This window comes from Oncorhynchus mykiss, chromosome 27, assembly GCF_057628025.1.
Source record: "Oncorhynchus mykiss isolate SJ-2025 chromosome 27, ASM5762802v1, whole genome shotgun sequence".
NCBI lineage: Eukaryota > Metazoa > Chordata > Actinopteri > Salmoniformes > Salmonidae > Oncorhynchus > Oncorhynchus mykiss.
This window is the reverse complement of record NC_143048.1, coordinates 41,174,185-41,198,475: the sequence shown is the minus strand read 5'-3', so window position 1 is coordinate 41,198,475 and position 24,291 is coordinate 41,174,185. Positions and strand designations below refer to the sequence as shown.

Here is a 24,291-nt window from a genome sequence, read left to right as displayed (position 1 = left end):
CCTCAACACAGTGCTTCATCTGCCTCAACACAGTGCTTCATCTGCCTCAACACACTGCTTCCTCTGCTTCAACACAGTGCTTCATCTGCCTCAACACACTGCTTCATCTGCCTCAACACACTGCTTCATCTGCCTCAACACACTGCTTCATCTGCCTCAACACACTGCTTCATCTGCCTCAACACACTGCTTCATCTGCCTTAACACACTGCTTCATCTGCCTCAACACACTGCTTCATCTGCCTTAACACACTGCTTCCTCTGCCTCAACACACTGCTTCATCTGCCTCAACACACTGGTTCCTCTGCCTCAACACATTGCTTTATCTGCCTCAACACACTGCTTCATCTGCCTTAACACACTGCTTCATCTGCCTCAACACACTGCTTCATCTGCCTCAACACACTGCTTCATCTGCCTTAACACACTGCTTCATCTGCCTCAACACACTGCTTCATCTACCTTAACACACTGCTTCATCTGCCTCAACACACTGCTTCATCTGCCTCAACACACTGCTTCATCTGCCTCAACACACTGCTTCATCTGCCTTAACACACTGCTTCATCTGCCTCAACACACTGCTTCATCTGCCTCAACACAGGGAAGGGACCAGGATGAAAAGGGGATTATAGGAGAGCGATGAAAGAGAGAAGGTGGCAGGGAGAGAGAGATAAGAGGACGAGGGCATGTGGACGAGAGGAAGAAAGCAAGCAATGTTTGTGACCCTCATGTGTGTGCATGTGTGTTTTTGTACGTTTAGGGTGCCAGTAGAACATTTGGAGAGACCGAAGAACGTTTGGAGAGACAGAAAGAGAGAAAGTCCATGTTATCTCGGGGCCTTTCTACAATATCTTGCTCCTGGCCTGACCCCTCTCTCAGGTCTCCATGACCTGACCACTGTCACAAATATACTCGTCCTCTTCCCCTTCTCCTCTCATTTCATCCCTTTTTGTCATAATGCACCTTTTCTCTCGATCCATTTGCTGCATCTGATCATATTAACACCACTCCTCTTCTCTCATCCCTTTCTATCAAACCCTCTCCCTCCTCCCTTTCACTCAGTTCCATATCTCATTCTTCCCTGGTAGTGGTATCTGCCATGTGAGTGGAGTGGAGGCAGTCACAAGGTTAGGTTAACCTGCTGTTTGATAGGGATGTGGCCAATGTGACATGCTGCTATCTCTGCTTACAATAACACACAACAATCAGACACACACACACAGAGAGAGAGAGGGAGAGAGAGAGAGAGAGAGAGAGAGAGAGAGAGAGAGAGAGAGAGAGAGAGAGAGAGAGAGAGATGTCTTATGTTGATGGGGGGTGGGATCCATCCTTACCACTCTACTCCATTAAACACACACGTGTACTCTGTCTCATGTATCATGTGTGGTGTTAATGAGGACAGCAGTTCTAATCTGAGCTCTTGTCGGGAGACATGCCCCAGCGTGCCGAGGGTAGGGGGAGGTGGGGGGGACGTAGGAGAAACAAACAAGCCCAGTTGGGAGCCACCTCCCATGCATGCCAACTCTGACCCTGGGAGAGAGGGGGAAAGAGATGCACAAGAAGAGAAAAAAAAGGAGAGAGGGAAGGAAAACAGACGAGTCAAATGTCTATAAAAAATAAAAGAGGGGGAGAAGGCCCAGGCCAAGACATAAAAAGGAGGAAAGGGAGATTGGACTGTTGCTGCACAAGGTGGCTCTACAGAGTATTGACTTTAGGGGGGTGAATAGTTATGCACTCAAGTTTCTGTTTGTCTTATTTCTTGTTTGTTTCACAAAAAAATATATTTTGCATCTTCAAAGATGCTGTGTAAAAGATGTTGTGTAAATCAAATGATTCAACCCCCCCCAAAAAATCATTTTAATTCCAGGTTGTAAAGGCAACAAAATAGGAAAAATACCAAGGGGGGTGAATACTTTCGCAAGCCACTGTAGTTCATTATTATGGATGTATCCAAATAAATGCCAGTGGAAAACAGCTTAAACAAATGTAAATGGCTGCACTGATTGATGTGACTGTGTTAACCCAAGACTGTTAGCCCCCAGCATGACAATGCAGCCTGGTCTCATAGACTAGACGTAACAGAAAATGTTGATCCGGGACACTCAAATTAGTATGATATGTTACGTTTGGTATGGTTACATAAGACATAAGGTAACTTCTAATGAACATAGAGAATAACTTAAAGCATATTTGAGTCTTTGTTATTTTTGTAAGGGTTGAAAATCCTTCAATCAGAATGAAATACCTTTTACTGTGAATGAGTTACAGCAGTTTTAGTGAACGGTGGTATTTTTCTATGGAATGTTCCTTTATCAGAAACATTCTTTTATGGATTGTATATTAAACACAGATCTGAACCAAAACATATTACAAATGACGTTTAGTCTTTACATATGATAAGGAAAGACAAGTAATATAATATGAATAAATCAAGAACTTTATTGAAATAACTTTCTTTAGGGGAATACAGCGTCTCAATCAAGCCTGAAAACAAAGTTCAAGCTACATCGAAAGGTGTAATTAAAAAGTACGATAAGTATGATAAGAATAAGGCATATCATAAAAAGAATTGGCTTTTACAACTTAATTTCTTCTGTACGTACATTCCACTAGGCCTGTAGCCTAATACAGGAAGAGTCAAAATGGGAACCAATGCATGCAGAGGAGGTGAAATGACCAGTGACAATCTAAGCTACTGGGTGAAGACTACGAGTCCCTTTAGTAGAGCCTATGTCTGCAGTAAATTCAACTCACTGGATTACCACAACCTAAAACAATTTCGGTCCCCTACGATGCGTAACTGCTTGCCCTGGCATTCTGGTGTCAGAAGCAAGGTGACACCAATTAGTGCACCCTACTTGCTAAAAGTCCAACCTCAAAACATAAAAACCAAAACCTGTAACACCAATACCAATGACATACAGTGAGCACCATAATTCCTTGGACATTGACCATTTTATTCTTATTTTGGTTCTGTACTCTAGCACTTTGAGTTTGAAAGGATACAATGACAATGAGGGTGAATTGCAGACTGTCAGCTTTAATTTGATGGTATTTTCATACATATCTGATGAACCGTTTAGAAATGACAGCACCTTTTGTACATGATCCCCCCCCATTTTAAGGTACTACAAGTATTTGTTGAATTGGCTTCATAGATGTGTGTCGTTAGGCAGGTGTATTCATTTGTGTCGTTAGTGAGTGCAGGAGAGCTGTTGATGAAGAGGATTGATTCTAGACTTTGCTATTGCCTTTGGAGGTTGTTGTGACAACATGAGGAAGACAGCAGTGTCGATGCAAATTAAGCTGGCCGTCATAAGGCTCAGAAATGAAAATCAATCAATCAGGAACATTGCAAAAACCCTGGGCATGCCCAAGTCAACAGTTTGGTTCATCATTAACAAGATAAATACAACCGGTGAACTCAATTATGTCAAAAGACCCAGTAGACTGAGGAAGACCACTGTAGTGGATGACAGGAGAATACTCTCTATGGTGAAGAAAACCCACCCTGACAACAGCCCAACAGATCAAAAACACTCTCCTGGATGCAGGTGTAGATGTGTCAAAGTCTACCATACGTAGAAGACTACACCAGCAGGACTACAGAGGGTACAGTACAAGATGCAAACCACTGATAAGCCTGAAGAACAGAAAGGCCAGATTACAGTTGGCTAAAAAGCACCTAAAAGAGCCCCAAGAGTTCTGGGAAAAAAAGTATTGTGGACAGATGAGACAAAGATTAACATGTACCAGAGTGATGGAAAAAGGAAAGCGTGGAGAAAAAAAAGACATGCCCATGATCCAAAGCGTACCACCTCATCCGTGAAACATGGTGGAGGGGGTGTTATGGTTTGGGCCTGTAATGGCTGCCAGTGGAACAGGCTCACTTGTCTTCATTGATGATGTGACTGCAGACAGAAGTAGAACAATGAATTCTGAAGTCTACAGAAATATTTTATCTGCTCAGATAAAACCAAATGCCTCCAAACTCATTGGACGGCACTTCATCATGCAACAAGACAATGACCCTAAACATACTGCTAGAGCATCGAAGGGGTATTGATGGCCAAAAAGTGGAAAATCCTTGACTGGCCGAGTCAATCACCGGATCTGAATCCAGTTGAACATGCATTTTACATGCTGAAGAGGAAACTGATAAGTCCCCGAAACAAGCAGGAACTGAAGATGGCTGCGGTACAGGCCTGGCAGAGCATCACCAGGGAAGATACCCAGCGTCTGGTGATGTCGATGCATCGCAGACTTCAAGCAGTCATTGCATGCAAAGGATATGCGACCAAATATTAACAATGACTACTTTATTCTACATTATGTTAAACTGTCCAATGTTTTTTGATGCCCGAAAATGGGGGGGACTATGTACAAAATCTTCTATCGTTTCTAAACGGTTCATCCGATATGTATGAAAATACCCTCAAAATAAAGCTGACAGTCTGCACTTCACCCTCATTGTCATTGTATCCTTTCAAACTCAAATTGCTAGAGTACAGAACCAAAATAACAAACAAAAATGTCACTGTCCAAGGAATTTTGGAGCTCACTGTATGTAGTTCAAATTGTCAACATGAGTATTTTATTTTGTGCAGTTATTAAAGACAACATTAACATATAAAATACAAGAGAAGAGCTAAATCAACTAGCTAGCTAGCTAGTTACCTTTCCTCATTTTGGCTGACTCTTTAAAGGGTCAATCAGAGTATCAATGTGTGCACATACGCACAGCAGTGTTCTAGGATATTGGACCGTTGGCATTCATACTTTTAGAATTCTCAGCGCATCTCAAGCAATTTCTCCAACTGTCAACACATTCAAATGAATAGAGGACCCGTACCCGGGAGACGCGCTGGTCAGAGTCACACACCTATGTCACAATGGGACACTGGACTATCGCGTCTCAGCGTCTGTGAACTATGATTTATATTATCAAAAGTTCATTTCACAGACTCATCTAATCGCAAAAAAATACTCTAAAATGGAAATATTATAATTACCAACTGAAAAACAAATTGTATACAGTTTCTCACCTTAATATTGTTGCTATTATCTTAATGACAAAGCTGTCAAAGTGGTGAGAAACTTTTCAGGTCCAGTGGTGGCGATTACTATGGCAATTCAAGATGGCGCTACCCGTACCTCTAATAAACGTTGTTCAATATCAAAATCATTAAATGCACATGTTTAGTATTAGTGGATGGAAGGCATCTCTTTGCTTAGCTTTACTTCCTGAGGTGTTTCCATTTCCCTTTTAAGACAAAAACTATAGTAGGGAGGTTGGTAAGTGTGGATGGGTTGGTGTATACTGCGACTGTCTAAAAAACAAAAGGTTGAGTGTTCGAATCTCATCATGGACAATTTTAGCTTATTAGCAACTTTGTACCTACTTAGCATGTTAGCTAACCCTTCCCATAACCCTAACCTTAACCCTTTAACCTAACTCCTAACCTTAACCCTAACCCTTAACACCTAGCTTAGCTAACGTTAGCCACCTAGATAACATTAGCGATAGCAACCTAGCCCCCTATCTAACGTTAGCCACAACAAATTGGAATTCGTAACTTATTGTACGAATTGGATGATGGACATCCACAAGTGTATACATTCCATACGAAATGTAACATTTCATACTAATGGAAGTGTCCTGGGTTTAGGTTGCAGCCGGTAGATATAGAATAAAAGGACTTCATGACTGGGTCGTGTCTCCGACAACCTAACCAATAGAACGACCAGGCGGGTTGGGTTGCAACCCTAGATTTGTGTTGGAACTATATATCCTGGAAGGTTGCAAATAATGTCAATCATTATTTGAATTTGTTGGTAACCCTTTGTTCGGAGGATGTATTGGCACGGTTTGCCGGCCCTCGACGACCAACATCCAATATTCTCCAAACACCAGCAACAAGGGTGGGTGGGTGTGCGTGTGCGTGTGTGCGTGCGTGCGCTTGTGCTAGAGAGAGGTGGAGGGGGGTTTGACTTTGTTCTTAACTGACTTGCCTAGTTAAATAAAGGTACATTTTTTTTTTTATATAAATGGATAGAGTTGCGTAGGGACTGGTATATATATATATATATATATATATATATATATATATATATATATATATATATATATACACATATATTTATTTAATGTAAAATTACAATTGAGTTAACCCAGGCGCGCAAACACACACACACACACACCACATGCATGCACAAAAACACACTGAGAGAACATCTGACTGTGGCATGGTCTGTGTCTTCTAGAGTTCAGAGCAGAAAGACAGAAGAGCTGGTGAACCAACAGACACACGCCCAGAGGGAGCACAGAGAGAGACTTCTCAGGTAGGTAACATCTGAGTCAAAGCCCAGAGAGGAACAGAGGAGAGGAGAGGACACCTCTGTTTGAGACACCTCTGCTATGCCCCCTCATGGTTTAAGTTTTGAACCGGTGTTTGGGGAATGTCCGCTTCCCCCTCCCGTCCTCCTATTCCTCCCCTCCTCCTCCTCCTCCTCCTCCTCCTCCTCCTCCTCCTCCTTCACCCCTCTTCATATTTCTCCTCCTCCTCCTCCTCCTCCTTCACCCCTCTTCATATTTCTCCTCCTCCTCCTCCTCCTCCTCCTCCTCCTCCTCCTCCTTCACCCCTCTTCATATTTCTCCTCCTCCTCCTCCTCCTCCTCCTCCTTCACCCCTCTTCATATTTCTCCTCCCTTCCTCATATTCCTCCCCTCCCCACCTCCTCCTCCTCATATTCCTCCCCTCCCCACCTCCTCCTCCTCATATTCCTCCCCTCCCCACCTCCTCCTTCTCCCCTCCTCATATTCCTCCCCTCCTCCTACCATCCCCTCTTCATATTCCTCCCCTCCCTCTCCCTCTCCCCTCCCCTCCTCCTATTCCCTCCTCTATTCCCTGTAGAGGCAGCCACAGACTGAGAGATATGATCATGATATTAGTCAGTGTAGGTTTACAGGACTAATATTATGAAGATATCCTGTAAGCTATGGGAATGTGCCATTGACACAGCAGTAAGTCTCATGTGGGTCTTTCCTCACATCTTCACCCACTCCTCCCCTTTGTTGTGTGTTGCCCAGAGAGATATCAGAAAGATATTAACTGACTGACTTGAGTCTCGTGTCAATCTCAGAGGCAGATGGAAGCACTTCTGAGCTGGCTGAGTGTCTGATACAGCTCCACTTTTCCACACACACACACACACACACACACACACACACACACACACACAATATCCTCCACACAGCAGCAGGGTTCTTAGAGAGATCATCTGGTCTGGGGTTGTTCTCTCACACAGTAAATATATCTTAGGGTTGGGTTGTAAATGTTTCCCAGAGCTGCCGCTGGCATCCTGGTGTGTTCAATTACAACGTAATGTTGGTGTCCCTCCCTCAAGTCTGTCCCTGGGGTATTCCAGATATGTTCCTGCCTCTGCGGTACAACAACACATGATCTCACTGCTCTGTGTGATCAGGTTATGACGGTGGGCTTTTTAATGGATGGATTCAGAAGAATGTTATTTTGTCTGCTGTCCATTTGCCAGCCTGTGGCGTCAAAGGCTTTGAACACAGCTTTACTTGACTTCTAGGTCAAGAATTGTAGTTATAATCAGTACGGAGAATTAAGTAAAACCACAAGTCCAAATCTCTATCTCCATCCATGGCTAATTTAGTAAAGGGCCTTTTTTAGCTAGCTAGCCACCAGAGGAACACAACACAACGAGATGCAACAATTCAAGTTTTTCTGTCAGTGATGTATTTCTCTTGATGCGATGTGGTAGGATAAAAGCCAAATCCAATGATGTATTTCTCTTGATGCGATGTGGTAGGATAAAAGCCAAATCCAATGATGTATTTCTCTTGATGCGATGTGGTAGGATAAAAGCCAAATCCAAGCTGACACTTTTTTTTGGTGCGCCAGGACCAATCACAGGTCAGCTCACTCAGTTTAGCTTAATGCTGGTGTTATTTTATACTTTTTTTTATCAAGGGAGGCCAAATGCTCACTGGCTTCCTTTGCATTCAATGCTGCGGGCAGAAACAATGTCATACTTACCAGACAGCATCAGAAAGATGGCCTACACATAGAGACAGAGGTTACCTGTTTCGCTCGCTCGGATGCTTTCTCCCGTGAGATTCAATGAGCCTCTTGCAAATTGAAGGAACACTCTGAAACACAGAGACGAAAGATGAATAATTGTATCTTTTTTTATCTTTTTTTTCTTGGGAAAGCCTGGCTGTCCTTGGTATCCATGAATATACTCCACTGAGTCCCAAATGTATTGATGAGACATGCAGGTGATGCTGCAATGGTAGTGATACGACTACTTCCCTGTGGAACTCCCCTCAGGTTCCTTCTGGCCCTACGTAGGACTCCCGTGTTGTCCTGTCTCAGTGTGTTGCTCTGTCTCAGTGGGTTGCTCTGTCTCAGTGTGTTGCTCTGTCTCAGTGTGTTGCTCTGTCTCAGTGGGTTGTCCTGTCTCAGTGGGTTGCTCTGTCTCAGTGGGTTGCTCTGTCTCAGTGTGTTGCCCTGTCTCAGTGTGTTGCTCTGTCTCAGTGGGTTGCTCTGTCTCAGTGGGTTGCCCTGTCTCAGTGGGTTGCTCTGTCTCAGTGTGTTGCTCTGTCTCAGTGTGTTGCCCTGTCTCAGTGTGTTGCTCTGTCTCAGTGTGTTGCTCTGTCTCAGTGTGTTGCCCTGTCTCAGTGGGTTGCTCTGTCTCAGTGTGTTGCTCTGTCTCAGTGGGTTGCTCTGTCTCAGTGTGTTGTCCTGTCTCAGTGTGTTGCTCTGTCTCAGTGGGTTGCTCTGTCTCAGTGTGTTGCTCTGTCTCAGTGGGTTGCTCTGTCTCAGTGGGTTGCCCTGTCTCGGTGTGTTGCTCTGTCTCAGTGGGTTGCCCTGTCTCAGTGTGTTGCTCTGTCTCAGTGTGTTGCTCTGTCTCAGTGGGTTGCTCTGTCTTAGTGGGTTGCTCTGTCTCAGTGTGTTGCTCTGTCTCAGTGTGTTGCTCTGTCTCAGTGTGTTGCCCTGTCTCAGTGGGTTGCCCTGTCTCAGTGGGTTGCTCTGTCTCAGTGGGTTGCCCTGTCTCAGTGTGTTGCTCTGTCTCAGTGGGTTGCTCTGTCTCAGTGGGTTGCTCTGTCTCAGTGGGTTGCCCTGTCTCAGTGGGTTGCCCTGTCTCAGTGGGTTGCCCTGTCTCAGTGTGTTGCTCTGTCTCAGTGTGTTGCTCTGTCTCAGTGTGTTGCTCTGTCTCAGTGGGTTGCCCTGTCTCAGTGGGTTGCCCTGTCTCAGTGGGTTGCCCTGTCTCAGTGGGTTGCTCTGTCTCAGTGTGTTGCTCTGTGTCAGTGTGTTGCTCTGTCTCAGTGGGTTGCTCTGTCTCAATGTGGATGGATTATCTTGGCAAAGGAGAAATGCTCACTAACAGGGATGTAAACAAAACAAACATTTTAGAGAAATTAGCTTTTTGTGCGTATGGAACATTTCTGGGATCTTTTATTTCAGCTCATGAAACATGGGACCAACACTTCACATGTTGTGTTTATATTTTTCTTCATTGTATGTTATGCTTAATTTTATTTTCTATTTTATTACACTGAATATTCAAATTACTTTATTATTCTCCTGTTGTTGCAATGTGGGGAGATGAACCTGAACCACATGTACTGTGTGAATGACAAATAAACTTGTCAAATTTGATTCATGGGGATGTCTGTCCGACATGGTGTCATATGTACTTATCTAGGGAAAACAGGTGTCCCATCACCTGTCCGCTCTGTTATGTTCCTCCCCCCGGGGCTGAGCGAGGAAGGGGGAAATCACTTCCCCGTCCATAAAGAACTCCATGAGCAGGAAGTCTCTATGATAGGGTGTAGATGAGATAGGAACTCCCCTAGCAGGTAGTCTCTATGACAGAGTGTAGATGAGATAGGAACTCCCCTAGCAGGTAGTCTCTATGACAGGGTGTAGATGGGATAGGAACTCCCCTAGCAGGTAGTCTCTATGACAGGGTGTAAATGAGATAGGAACTCCCCTAGCAGGTAGTCTCCATGACAGGGTGTAGATGAGATAGGAACTCCCCTAGCAGGTAGTCTCTATGACAGAGTGTAGATGAGATAGGAACTCCCCTAGCAGGTAGTCTCTATGACAGGGTGTAGATGAGATAGGAACTCCCCTAGCAGGTAGTCTCTATGACAGAGTGTAGATGAGATAGGAACTCCCCTAGCAGGTAGTCTCTATGACAGGGTGTAGATGGGATAGGAACTCCCCTAGCAGGTAGTCTCTATGACAGGGTGTAAATGAGATAGGAACTCCCCTAGCAGGTAGTCTCCATGACAGGGTGTAGATGAGATAGGAACTCCCCTAGCAGGTAGTCTCTATGACAGAGTGTAGATGAGATAGGAACTCCCCTAGCAGGTAGTCTCTATGACAGGGTGTAGATGAGATAGGAACTCCCCTAGCAGGTAGTCTCTATGGCAGGGTGTAGATGGGATAGGAACTCCCCTAGCAGGTAGTCTCTATGACAGGGTGTGTTTGAGTGTGGCTCAACTTATTACATCCTCTTCCTCAGCCACACATCTTGGGAATATATAGTGTCATGGAACAGGAAGTGTCACAGGAACAGGAAGTGGCTTTGAGACAGTGACTCTTTCCAGGAAGTCCTTGTTTTAGTGAGGTGATGAATGGTCTGTAACACGACAGAAACACCACACTGATGGTATGTGAAGGGAACACTTGTCTCTTATGTCATGTGAGACGCTTCTGACTCTTATCTTCACGTGCTGCGTACCAGCCCTGTGCTATCAGGGTAGAAACACGTATCTGCCCAACAGAGGCCACTGTAGGAGATGCACTATGTCACTGTCACCGTTCCTGTCCTCCCTGTGCACAGCAGCCCTATGGGTATTGGAATCTCCTGAAGACACAAAACAGATAGCTTTTATACACTGGGCAAGTGGCAGCCCCACCCTGATTACCAATTGCCACCACCTGAGACTGGCTGCGTTCACAACAGTAACTGTTCCACCCAGGTACATTAGGCCTGTATGTTTTCTGCATCTTACACACCATGTTTCCCCCTCCTCCTCCTCCTCTTCCTCCTCCTCCCCCTCCTCCTCTTCTTCCTCTTCCCCTCCTCATCTTCCTCCTCCTCCTTTTCCTCCTCCACCCCTCCTCTTCTTTCTCCTCCCCTCCTCCTCCTTCACCTCCTCGCCTCCTCCTCCTCTTCTTCCTCCTCCCCTCCTCCTCCTCCTCCTCCTCCTCTTTTTCCTCCTCCCCTCCTCCTCCCCCCCTCCTCTTCTTCCTCCTCCCCTCCTCCTCCTCTTTTTCCTCCTCCACTCCTCCTCCTCCCCTCCTCCTTCTTCACCTCCTCCCCTCCTCCTCTTTTTCCTCCTCCCCTCCTCCTCCCCCCTCCTCTTCTTTCTCACTCCCCTCCTCCTTCACCTCCTCCCCTCCTCCTCCCCTCCTCCTCCTCCCCCCTCCTCTTCTTCCTCCTCCCCTCCTCCTCCCCTCCTCCTCCTTCACCTCCTCCCCTCCTCCTCCCCTTCTTCCTCCTCCCCTCCTCCTCCTCCCCCTCCTCCTCTTCTTCCTCCTCCCCTCCTCCTCCTTCACCTCCTCCCCTCCTCCTCCTCTTTTTCCTCCTCCCCTCCTCCTCCTCCCCCCTCTTCTTCTTCCTCCTCCCCTCCTCCTCCTTCACCTCCTCCTCCTCTTCTTCCTCCTCCCCTCCTCCTCCTTCACCTCCTCCTCCCCTCCTCCTCTTCTTCCTCCTCCCCTCCTCCTCCTTAAACCCTCCCTTCTTCCACCTCCCCCCACCTCCTCTTCCACAGACTGTCCCAAGAGCTCAGGGAGAAGGAGGAAGGCTGGTTGTCATGCCAATGCAGGTGTAACTCTCTACAATCACAGCTGTTGGCATGTCAACAGAGAGAGGAGGAGGCAACTATGAAGTACTCTGTGGCTGAGCAGGAAGTGGAAGCTCTGAGGAGAAAACTAGAACACGCCCAACAGAAGAGCAAAGACCTGAGGAGAGACAGGTGTGTCTGTATACGTATGATTTCCTCATACCTTAATGACCTTGTTTATGTGAGAAGCCTAATTACACCTGTATGAACGTCTATGTTTGTTATCTCACCTGTTTATCCCACCATTCCCACATGTGTCTGTTTGTGTCAGATCACATGTACACCTGTGTTTTATTCCCATCTGTATTCCCATTCTCCCCCTTGTATATCCCCAGTCCCAGGTGTCTACTTGTCTGTCATACATGATTCACCACTGTGTGTGTGTCTGTGTCTGTGTGTGTGTGTGTGTGTGTGTGTGTGTGTGTGTGTGTGTGTGTGTGTGTGTGTGTGTGTGTGTGTGTGTGTGTGTGTGTGTGTGTGTGTGTGTGAGTGTGTGTTATCTCACCTGTATACATACCTAGGGTCCTGTTTCATCTGGTATCATTGCAAGTCCATTTCCACCAGTCATTAGTCACCTGTTTGTGTATAAACTGTCCTGTGCACATCTCCTATTCCCACCTATTTAATGTCTAGAAGGTCTACTCAGCTCTGTGTATACAGTGCCTTGCGAAAGTATTCGGCCCCCTTGAACTTTTCGACCTTTTGCCACATTTCAGGCTTCAAACATAAATATATAAAACTGTATTTTTTTGTGAAGAATCAACAACAAGTGGGACACAATCATGAAGTGGAATGACATTTATTGGATATTTCAAACTTTTTTAACAAATCAAAAACTGAAAAATTGGGCGTGCAAAATTATTCAGCCCCCTTAAGTTAATACTTTGTAGTGCCACCTTTTGCTGCGATTACAGCTGTAAGTCGCTTGGGGTATGTCTCTATCAGTTTTGCACATCGAGAGACTGAACTTTTTTCCCATTCCTCCTTGCAAAACAGCTCGAGCTCAGTGAGGTTGGATGGAGAGCATTTGTGAACAGCAGTTTTCAGTTCTTTCCACAGATTCTTGATTGGATTCAGGTCTGGACTTTGACTTGGCCATTCTAACACCTGGATATGTTTATTTTTGAACCATTCCATTGTAGATTTTGCTTTATATTTTGGATCATTGTCTTGTTGGAAGACAAATCTCCGTCCCAGTCTCAGGTCTTTTGTAGACTCCATCAGGTTTTCTTCCAGAATGGTCCTGTATTTAGCTCCATCCATCTTCTCATCAATTTTAACCATCTTCCCTGTCCCTGCTGAAGAAAAGCAGGCCCAAACCATGATGCTGCCACCACCATGTTTGACAGTGGGGATGGTGTGTTCAGGGTGATGAGCTGTGTTGCTTTTACGCCAAACATAACGTTTTGCATTGTTGCCAAAAAGTTCAATTTTGGTTTCATCTGACCAGAGCACCTTCTTCCACATGTTTGTTGTGTCTCCCAGTTGGCTTGTGGCAAACTTTAACCGACACTTTTTATGGATATCTTTAAGAAATGGCTTTCTTCTTGCCACTCTTCCATAAAGGCCAGATTTGTGCAATATACGACTGATTGTTGTCCTATGGACAGAGTCTCCCACCTCAGCTGTAGATCTCTGCAGTTCATCCAGAGTGATCATGGGCCTCTTGGCTGCATCTCTGATCAGGCTTCTCCTTGTATGAGCTGAAAGTTTAGAGGGACGGCCAGGTCTTGGTAGATTTGCAGTGGTCTGATACTCCTTCCATTTCAATATTATCGCTTGCACAGTGCTCCTTGGGATGTTTAAAGCTTGGGAAATCTCTTTGTATCCAAATCCGGCTTTAAACTTCTTCACAACAGTATCTCGGACCTGCCTGGTGTGTTCCTTGTTCTTCATGATGCTCTCTGCGCTTTTGACGGACCTCTGAGACTATCACAGTGCAGGTGCATTTATACAGAGACTTGATTACACACAGGTGGATTGTATTTATCATCATTAGTCATTTGTTTGTTAAAAAAGTTTGAAATATCCAATAAATGTCGTTCCACTTCATGATTGTGTCCCACTTGTTGTTGATTCTTCACAAAAAAATACAGTTTTATATCTTTATGTTTGAAGCCTGAAATGTGGCAAAAGGTCGCAAAGTTCAAGGGGGCCGAATACTTTTGCAAGGCACTGTATGTAGTTGTGCCTCAGTTAGGGCTCTGCTGGGCTCATTCCCACATTGTGGGTAATTCATATTTTAAGCTTTCCTATTAAAACGAACATTCAGTCAAAATCCAAGTCACACACTATGAGCTGAACTGTACTGGGATTTACTCTAGGTTATAGAACTGACCACACACCAGTCCTGGCCTCAACACACACTATGAGCTGAACTGTACTGGGATTTACTCTAGGTTATAGAACTGACCACACACCAGTCCTGGCCTCAACACACACTATGAGCTGAACTGTACTGGGATTTCCTCTGGGTTATAGAACTGACCACACACCAGTCCTGGCCTCAACACACACTATGAGCTGAACTGTACTGGGATTTCCTCTGGGTTATAGAACTGACCACACTATCAGGTCACATGTCACACCTTGGTTTGGAAACTGTGTGAATGTGCATGCATATTGTTTGTGTTGGATGTTGGGCCAAGGTGTTCCACTGAAGCTAACCCCATAAAACCCAAGGTTATTTCATTTAACTAGGCAAGTCAGTTGAGAACAAATTCATATTTACAATGACGGTCTACCAGGGAACAGTGGGTTAACTGCCTTGTTCAGGGGAACAGTGGGTTAACTGCCTTGTTCAGGGGAACAGTGGGTTAACTGCCTTGTTCAGGGGAACAGTGGGTTAACTGCCTTGTTCAGGGGAACAGTGGGTTAACTGCCTTGTTCAGGGGAACAGTGGGTTAACTGCCTTGTTCAGGGGAACAGTGGGTTAACTGCCTTGTTCAGGGGAACAGTGGGTTAACTGCCTGTTCAGGGGAACAGTGGGTTAACTGCCTTGTTCAGGGGAAGGGTGGGTTAACTGCCTTGTTCAGGGGAACAGTGGGTTAACTGCCTTGTTCAGGGGAACAGTGGGTTAACTGCCTGTTCAGGGGAACAGTGGGTTAACTGCCTTGTTCAGGGGAACAGTGGGTTAACTGCCTGTTCAGGGGAACAGTGGGTTAACTGCCTTGTTCAGGGGAACAGTGGGTTAACTGCCTTGTTCAGGGGAACAGTGGGTTAACTGCCTTGTTCAGGGGAACAGTGGGTTAACTGCCTTGTTCAGGGGAACAGTGGGTTAACTGCCTTGTTCAGGGGAACAGTGGGTTAACTGCCTTGTTCAGGGGAACAGTGGGTTAACTGCCTTGTTCAGGGGAACAGTGGGTTAACTGCCTTGTTCAGGGAAACAGTGGGTTAACTGCCCTGTTGAGCAGCAGAACGACAGATTTCTACCTTCTCAGCTCAGGGATTCAATCCAGCAACCTTTCGTTTACTGGGCCAATGCTCCAACCACTAGGCTACCTGCCGTCCCGTTCTACTGAAACTACACCCCTAAAACCCAAGGTGTTCTACTGAAACTACACCCCTAAAACCCAAGGTGTTCTACTGAAACTACACCCCTAAAACCCAAGGTGTTCTACTGAAACTACACCCCTAAAACCCAAGGTGTTCTACTGAAACTACACCCCTAAAACCCAAGGTGTTCTACTGAAACTACACCCCTAAAACCCAAGGTGTTCTACTGAAACTACACCCCTAAAACCCAAGGTGTTCTACTGAAACTACACCCCTAAAACCCAAGGTGTTCTACTGAAACTAAACCCCTAAAACCCAAGGTGTTGTACTGAAACTACACCCCTAAAACCTAAGGTGTTCTGATGAAACTACACCCCTAAAACCCAAGGTGTTCTACTGAAACTACACCCCTAAAACCCAAGGTGTTCTACTGAAACTACACCCCTAAAACCCAAGGTGTTCTACTGAAACTACACCCCTAAAACCTAAGGTGTTCTGATGAAACTACACCCCTAAAACCCAAGGTGTTCTACTGAAACTACACCCCTAAAACCCAAGGTGTTCTACTGAAACTACACCCATAAAACCCAATGTCCTGAGCTGTATGCAGTGGCTGTACATATTACACTACTGGGACATGGGCCCATTCTGTTATGTAAGGACAGAAACCACCTTGGCTGGGGGACTCTGTCCAAATCCAACCCCTCCTATCCCCTTCCCTGAGAACATTCTCCATATCTACTCATAGTGAAATGATCAGATGGTTGAAAATATGATGGTGGAAACTTCATTTAGCTTTTGAGAGGAACATGAATTATCATAGAGGAAGAAGTCAAAATACATGAAACTGAGGAAAGAAATGGCCACTTCCTGTGACCTCAGATAAACTGAGCTGTAGCTTGTGTGTTTGTGTGTGCGTGTGTTTACTACCCCAGAGAGGAAAAAGAGGAACCCTGACTGTACTCACCCTGTGTCCTTACCACAAACACGCACGCACACACACGCACACACACACACACACACACACACACGGCATGCAATGTCTGAGCACACAGCAGCAGACAAACAGTCACTCCCACACCAACAAGATCTCATAGTTTCCCTTCGAAATTCGATGTATCATGTCTTTTTTTCTCCGCATTTATTCTGCATGGTTACGGACTGAAAGGTTATGGCTTGGGGAAGGTTTAAAACAAAACGATTAAAAGTAATGCGCTAGGTGTCATCAATATTCATACACAGTAAATGTAAAAGTGTTATATCAACAACTTCTTAAGTGTTAAATGTATCACTGTCAGCGAGTACATATGGTCCCACTCTACACAGAGTAAAAAGTATACTGATCAAAGTGTCACCCTTACGAGTGTTGATTTAACACTGAGGAGTGCAGAAAGTTAACACTGCACTACACCGGCCGGTGTTGATCAAATTTAACAGAGGTAATCAACACTTTGAGTGGTATAGTGACACTCACTAGTGTTGATCTAGGGTGACTCCAATTACAGTAAAACTGTGTTTACTCTATTCAGTGTTCATTTATTTACTCTTCCCCCATGTCAATGTAAATTAAATTGTGTAAAAGCACTTGGAATTTCACCATAAACTCAAGCAAAGCTGTTTCAACATTCACACATGTTTCTCACAACCTAACCATAAGTCTCAGCCCTTAAACTCAAGTGACAGTACAATGTAGTCCAAATAATCACTTGTTCCATATGACATGAGCAAATCAATAGGTTTGTTTGAAAAATGCTGACATTTACATTCAAAACATATGTTTCTCACAACCTAACCATAAGTCTCAGCCCTGGCTTAAACTGTTATCAAGTGAGAGTAGGGGACAATGCAGTCCAAAAAAAAACCTTGCTCCAGATGACATGAGCAAATCAAAAGGTTTGTGGTACATGATGTCATTTACATGAAATACTTTGCATTGTGAACTTTTCTTCAAAACAACTTTAAATGCATGCAAATTATCATCAAAAACATAAGCTTTCAAGAGCTGACCCAACCCCCCCCCCCCAAAAAAACATTTTCCTCTTTCAGAACAATAGCCTTAATTTTGTAAAATACTGGCATTTCAATAACTACTTCACCACATATGACCAAATCAAGAGGATATTCTGTAGCATGGGGCTTTACCCATATAACTGACAAAACATGTGTGTGCACTGAGACATTCAACTTGGCAGCAATCTCATGGCTTTCTTTCAGGTCGTTGAGCCTTGACATCTTTCCTGGACCTTTAGCTCGTCCATCCTGGCTGAAGGCTTCTCAATTATATGCCATGTCATTTTGGTGTTTCTTGGCTAAGGTCATAGTAAGGTCATAGTGACATTCTTAAAACTCTTCAGTTGTTTTTTAAAATAAATTATGTTTTGCCTCGTAGCACATACACTACACTACGAGTGAAGAATGGGCCCGATGTTCCTTATACAACGAGGATAATGTATCATGAAGTGGGGTTTCGGTAACAGATTTCTAATCAGGAAACACATACTTGAAAAGCCTAGGATGTTCAGCAATTAAGTGGTTCAGTATAGGAGAAAACACAATATTTACAATTTGTAGTAGTAACAGAAGCTGCTGCCAGTATTTATCATCTTTCTGTACCAGATCACCAAATATCAATGGCAAATTACGGAGAAGACACCAACACTGAATAGCATTTAGACCCAAATCATTGCTCCCATCATCCAATTTGAGTGCAGGTGGATTCCTCCTCTCTGTGTAGCCATAGGTAAATGAATGAACTCTACCGTACACATCTTTAGCAGTCACAAAGTTGGCTTGTAAATACTGTAACACAAGTTTTACCTCAAATTGTGCAACTCCTTCTAAAATGTCATGCATTATATCAACAGAAAAATTGTCTGTAGTATTGAGGTACTGCAGAGAGATCAATAAGCAAGCATGCTTCACAGCGTACACATGAGGTAGTGTTGGGTTTGACTGAATAGTTTGACAATGGTCTGAGTTGCATATGTTTTGTTCGTAAAGTCACTCTTGGATCATCCTCAGAGAACACCGTTTGAAAATCCTCAGGCAAAAACGGCAACAATAACAAGCACTAAATGATTCCTCAAAACCAAACAGGCAACGTTTACCAAGATTATCTCCAGTTACTTGGACAACACTGCCATGTATACGACCACTGAAGAAGGGCACTTCAATACCCTCAGTCACAAGCACTTTCAAATAGCTTACTATTGGCTCAAGAATGGAATCAAATCTATGACTTAAGGTCCTGGGTATGGAAGAGTGCACATAAGTTAATATTTAACTAAATTGAATTAAAATGTCTCAAAATAAAGTTTATACCTCCCAACTTGTGAATTCTCTTTTTTGATCCCAATGAATTAGCAGTCTCAAAGTCATCATGAAAGAGTTGAATTTGCAATGCAAGAGGATGTCTCTTCATATATAGTCCATCTTCCAAGTCAAAGTCCATCTTTAAAGTGATGCCCCGAGTTAAACATGTCACTTGTGTTTGAGTTCTTCAAAATCGACTGCAATGTCTGGAGAATTAGAACGTAAGAAAATGGATCATTTATGACCATTTGATTATAAGTTTCAGTAGTTTTGTTTCTTCTATTGTCAAATCTAACACCGAGGACTTTCTCAACTGGTTGAACTGTTCCTCATTTTTTATATGAAATAAATCACTTCGTTTTGATACCCAATTCAACAATGTGGAAGGATTTTCAATATCCTGAAAAGAATGTTGTATTTTTCGGACAGTTTCTGTGTCTTTTGAAGATATGCATGTAAGAGCGGTTGCTTTAGCTTGACCCTGTATCTCTTGAACCACTTCTTCCACGGAAGATACACAACTATTTACAAGTCGTCTGACCGACACCTGCAGCCTTCAGTTGTGCAATAGCAGACGCACACATATCAAGTGTGTTCTTGTTAGATATTGGTACAACATGGTAACAACTCGAATTTGAAGGAAAATCAGCATTACTTGGCTGATTATCAACGGCTGTATTAGCATCCAAGTTAGCGTTTAACAAAAATGTGACAGTCTCCAGAATGTGCCCTGTTCAAATGCTTCATAAAGCCAGAAAATTTACCAAATACACTACAACAATCTGATTATCCACATTTGAGACTTTTTATGTTACACGGCAGTCTGACAACCATGTATCAAAATAACTAAATAATATCAGTGAAATAATTGTTTAAATTCACCTTTTGCGTGGAACAAATTAGGATTTTGGTTGATCCAACAATGGCGTCGAGAAAAGAGGAAATTGAACGCAGAAACTGAATTTATGGGCGGGGTTGTGATGATGTTTACACTTACTACATAACAGACTACACTAAATAGAGTCAAATTGTACACCTTAGCAATTAACACCAGTTATCAGCACTGACGCGAGGGGTCATTTGGCACTGCCAGTTGCTAGATCAACTCTATGGGAGTTTTGACACAGTGAATTTAACACTGGTGATTTTACTGTGTAGTATTCGCATGGCTTGCTTGAGTAATGTGAACTGCTGTGTAGTGCAGTGGTCTAAGCAGTGGCTCCAGCTCCAAGCCTCATGAGTGCTGGACGATAATTGTATATCGAAGTTCTCTGGGCCTTTTCAAGCGTCCAAAATATTTCTAGTGACCAGCCTGCTCACACATACATTCCAAGACAGCTTTGTTTTTCCATTCATAAAAGGGAACAGTTTGGCCTCCGCCATCGCTGACTCTCGCTGACCTGCGAGAGGACATTTTGTGCCCTTGTTCCTGAAAAAAACGCTCCACCCTCCCACCTCTTCCACCCTCCCAGCCCTCACCCTGCACTCTACAACTGTACACTTCACCCCCAAACCCTCTCATTCTGCCCCCTCTAATGACCCCCTGCCTACCCCCACCCTGCTTGTGTGTGTGTGTGTGCAGTGTGGGTTGAGTAATGTATGAATAATTAGAACAAATGCCCTCTTTCACCCCACCAATCCAGCCGGCACACAATGGGGCTGTTGATGTTTTCCCCTCTTCTGGGGTAGGGAGGGAGGGAGTGAGAGAGCAAAGGAGGGAGGGAGGGAGGGAGGGAGGGAGGGAGGGAGGGAGGGAGGGAGGGAGGGAACAAAGAAGTGAGGGGGTAGGACGGGAGCGAAGTAGGGAGCGAAGTAGGGAGCGAAGGAGGGAGCGAAGGAGCGAGGGAGTAGGGAGGGAGGGAGGGAGGGAGGGAGGGATGGAGAGAGGGAGCGAGGGGGTGAGGGAGGGAGAGAGGGAGGGAGGGAGGGAGGGAGGGAGGGAGGAAGAGAGCGAAGGAGCGAGGGAGGGAGGGAGGGAGGGAGGGAGGGAGGGAGGGAGGGAGGGAGGGAGGGAGGGAGAGAGAGAGAGAGAGAGAGCGGGGAAGGGAGGGAGGGAGGGAGCGAGGGAGGGAGCGAAGGAGGGAGGGAGCGAGGGAGGGAGCGAAGGAGGGAGGGAGCGAGGGGGTAGGGAGGGAGGGAGGTAGGGAGGGAGGGATAAAGAACATGGTGGTTACTTCTCACGCTGTATGGCTCTTTGCACACTGTACAGGACACACCATGCATCTGGCTGCCACTTCTACAGAACAGAGAACAAAAACTGTAAATCATTTAGAAGTTAAGAGAGGTCAAACATGTGGTTCCTTTGTCATAAGATGGATGTGAATGACCTGTCTGGTGGATGGTCAAAATGGGTTGAGGGATGAATTGGGAGCTGTGGTGTTTCCCTCTGGAGCTGCAGTGTGGATATACTACTTCTATAGATCACTATGTGTAGAGACTGATGGAGAGCAACTTCTCCGATTGATGGGTGTGTTTCTCAAGTTAGGATGGAAAGCAGTGTACATGATAGAGACACATGGAGAGGGGTTGGCACAGCAGACGTTCACACACACACACAAACACACACACACGCATATGTCTGTCTAGTAAATCTGGCTGGCGTGAGAGAGAAAGTGCTCCCAGATTTACTCCCAGATGCCTGTCTCCACCCCGACTGAGAGGTGAGTTTGCACGCTCTGACACACACATACACACACACACACATACATACACACACACACACACACACACACACAGACACGCTCCAATGCCCCGGGGGTCTATTTGGTCACTGGGTCCGATTAGGCTATTCCTATTATCTTTCCAGGTTTTTGTTGTTTTCCATGGTTCGGGCCGAGGTCGGGATTACAATTGGGAAGGGGTCTTTCCCAAATCGCCTCCATCCCTGCACACACACATACACACACACAATCTCACATTCCCAGCAGCTGTTCACGCCCAGAGCCCTGCTATGGAACTCACAGGTCCGTTTGGGGATCAGTGTAACACTGCGTTACTCTGGGCAACAGCAGGAGGATACAGCAGTAGCAGCACACTGTGTCCAGAAACTACAGATGATCAGTAAACTACAGATGACCAGTAAACTACAGATGACCAGTAAACTACAGATAACCAGTAAACTACAGATGACCAGTAAACTACAGATGACCAGTAAACTACAGATGATCAGTAAACTACAGATGACCAGTAAACTACAGATGACCAGTAAACTACAGATGATCAGTAAACTACAGATGACCAGTAAACTACAGATAACCAGTAAACTACAGATAACCAGTAAACTACAGATAACCAGTAAACTACAGATGACCAGTAAACTACAGATGACCAGTAAACTACAGATGACCAGTAAACTACAGATGATCAGTAAACTACAGATGACCAGTAAACTACAGATGACCAGTAAACTACAGATGATCAGTAAACTACAGATGACCAGTAAACTACAGATGACCAGTAAACTACAGATGATCAGTAAACTACAGATGACCAGTAAACTACAGATGATCAGTAAACTACAGATGACCAGTAAACTACAGATGATCAGTAAACTACAGATGATCAGTAAACTACAGATGACCAGTAAACTACAGATGACCAGTAAACTACAGATGATCAGTAAACTACAGATGACCAGTAAACTACAGATGACCAGTAAACTACAGATGACCAGTAAACTACAGATGACCAGTAAACTACAGATGACCAGTAAACTACAGATGATCAGTAAACTACAGATGACCAGTAAACTACAGATGACCAGTAAACTACAGATGATCAGTAAACTACAGATGACCAGTAAACTACAGATGACCAGTAAACTACAGATGACCAGTAAACTACAGATGACCAGTAAACTACAGATGACCAGTAAACTACAGATGACCAGTAAACTACAGATGACCAGTAAACTACAGATGACCAGTAAACTACAGATGATCAGTAAACTACAGATGACCAGTAAACTACAGATGACCAGTAAACTACAGATGACCAGTAAACTACAGATGATCAGTAAACTACAGATGATCAGTAAACTACAGATGATCAGTAAACTACAGATGATCAGTAAACTACAGATGACCAGTAAACTACAGATGACCAGTAAACTACAGATGATCAGTAAACTACAGATGATCAGTAAACTACAGATGACCAGTCAACTACAGATGACCAGTAAACTACAGATGACCAGTAAACTACAGAGAAGCTGTTGACTCTTCAGAAAGATCAACACACTGTACTGTGAACATTTCTGTGCATCATGACCCCATTCTGCTCCAGAAGCAGTAAGCCGGGTGCTCAGTGATTAGATCATTTGATAATAAGATGATTAGATGATGTGAGAGTAGTGTCAGTAGCAGGGGCTGACTGGGACCAGAAATGGGCCTTTGTATTTCTAGCCCAGCAGCCCATCTTTTTTCTTGAGGCCCCCACACCGGATCATTTTGTTCCTCCAAGCCCCCACATCAGCCCAGTTGATGATCAATGGCGCAAAATACCCAAATGAGACAAGCCCACTGGGCTAAAAATGGAACAGCCCATCTGGCAAATCCTTGAAATGCCAGATGGCCAGTCCACCCCTTGTCAGGCATCAGCATGCTTCAGTTCGGCTGGTGCCTAGCCCGGCTCCCTTAAAATACCTTCGCTTGAAAAACAAGATAAAATAAGATGTAGTACTGTTTGTCCATTTTGAGATCCGTAGCAGTATACACTTCCTCAAAATAGTCAGAATGAATCTAAAATAACTCAAGAAATCACGTTATTGTCGAGGAGATCTTAGTTGCTCAATTTTACATCTAACTAAGATGTTTGGTGCAGTATTGAATTTAAAAAAATTGCATGAAAACAAGTCGAGTCTCGTTGAATGAAAACTAAGACTATTGTAGAATCCCTACTGTTGACCAATCACCATAGACTTTGTCTACGAACTTCGGCTTACCTCCAAAAATTTGACAAAAAGTCGTCAACAGCAAACAGAGAGTGAGTGAGTGAGTGAGTGAGTGAGTGAGTGAGTGAGTGAGTGATTGGGGGGGTGTAAGTGCGGACATTTTTATAGCGCTGCTTTTGAGTGCTGTCAACAAATTAGATCTTGGTTACTCTTGGGAAATGTAAATCACTTAAATATTTCAACACAAACGGTTTTCACATACACACACACTTAGATATCACACAGAGGTTTTTAAAAAACATACTTTAACGATGACAGCTTCTCCATCCTAGAGGGGGAGATCAACAATTTCCAGGCCCAGGGACAAGAACCTGACACCCTCAACACACAGGGGGACAAACACCTACCTGGGGGTGACAGCGTTCCCTCCCCCATATGTCCCCTAGACACAACTACGATAACATAAACAACAAAAACGAGTCACAACTCCTGCAGCTCTGTCGGACGCTGGGTATGTACATAGTCAATGGTAGGCCTCCAAGGGGATTCCTGTGGTAGGTACACCTATAGCTCATCTCTTGGCAGTAGCACTGTAGACAACTTTATCACTGACCTCAACCCAGTGTATCTTAGAGTATTCTCAGTCAGTCCACTGACACCCCTATCAGATCACAGCAAAATCACAGTCTACTTGAACAGA

At 44.5% G+C, this 24,291-nt stretch overlaps 1 protein-coding gene across 1 annotated transcript in view; it reads left to right on the top strand.

Moving 5' to 3' along the window:
* The window catches only part of lekr1 (Leucine-, glutamate- and lysine-rich protein 1), a 173,472-nt gene that overhangs the window by 115,302 nt on the left and 33,879 nt on the right, over positions 1–24,291 (top strand). Inside the window, exons 7-8 of the mRNA XM_036965369.2 lie at positions 6,269–6,346; positions 11,822–12,025. Of these exons, the coding sequence (XP_036821264.2) occupies positions 6,269–6,346; positions 11,822–12,025 (282 nt within the window). The remainder of the gene's footprint in view (positions 1–6,268; positions 6,347–11,821; positions 12,026–24,291) is intronic.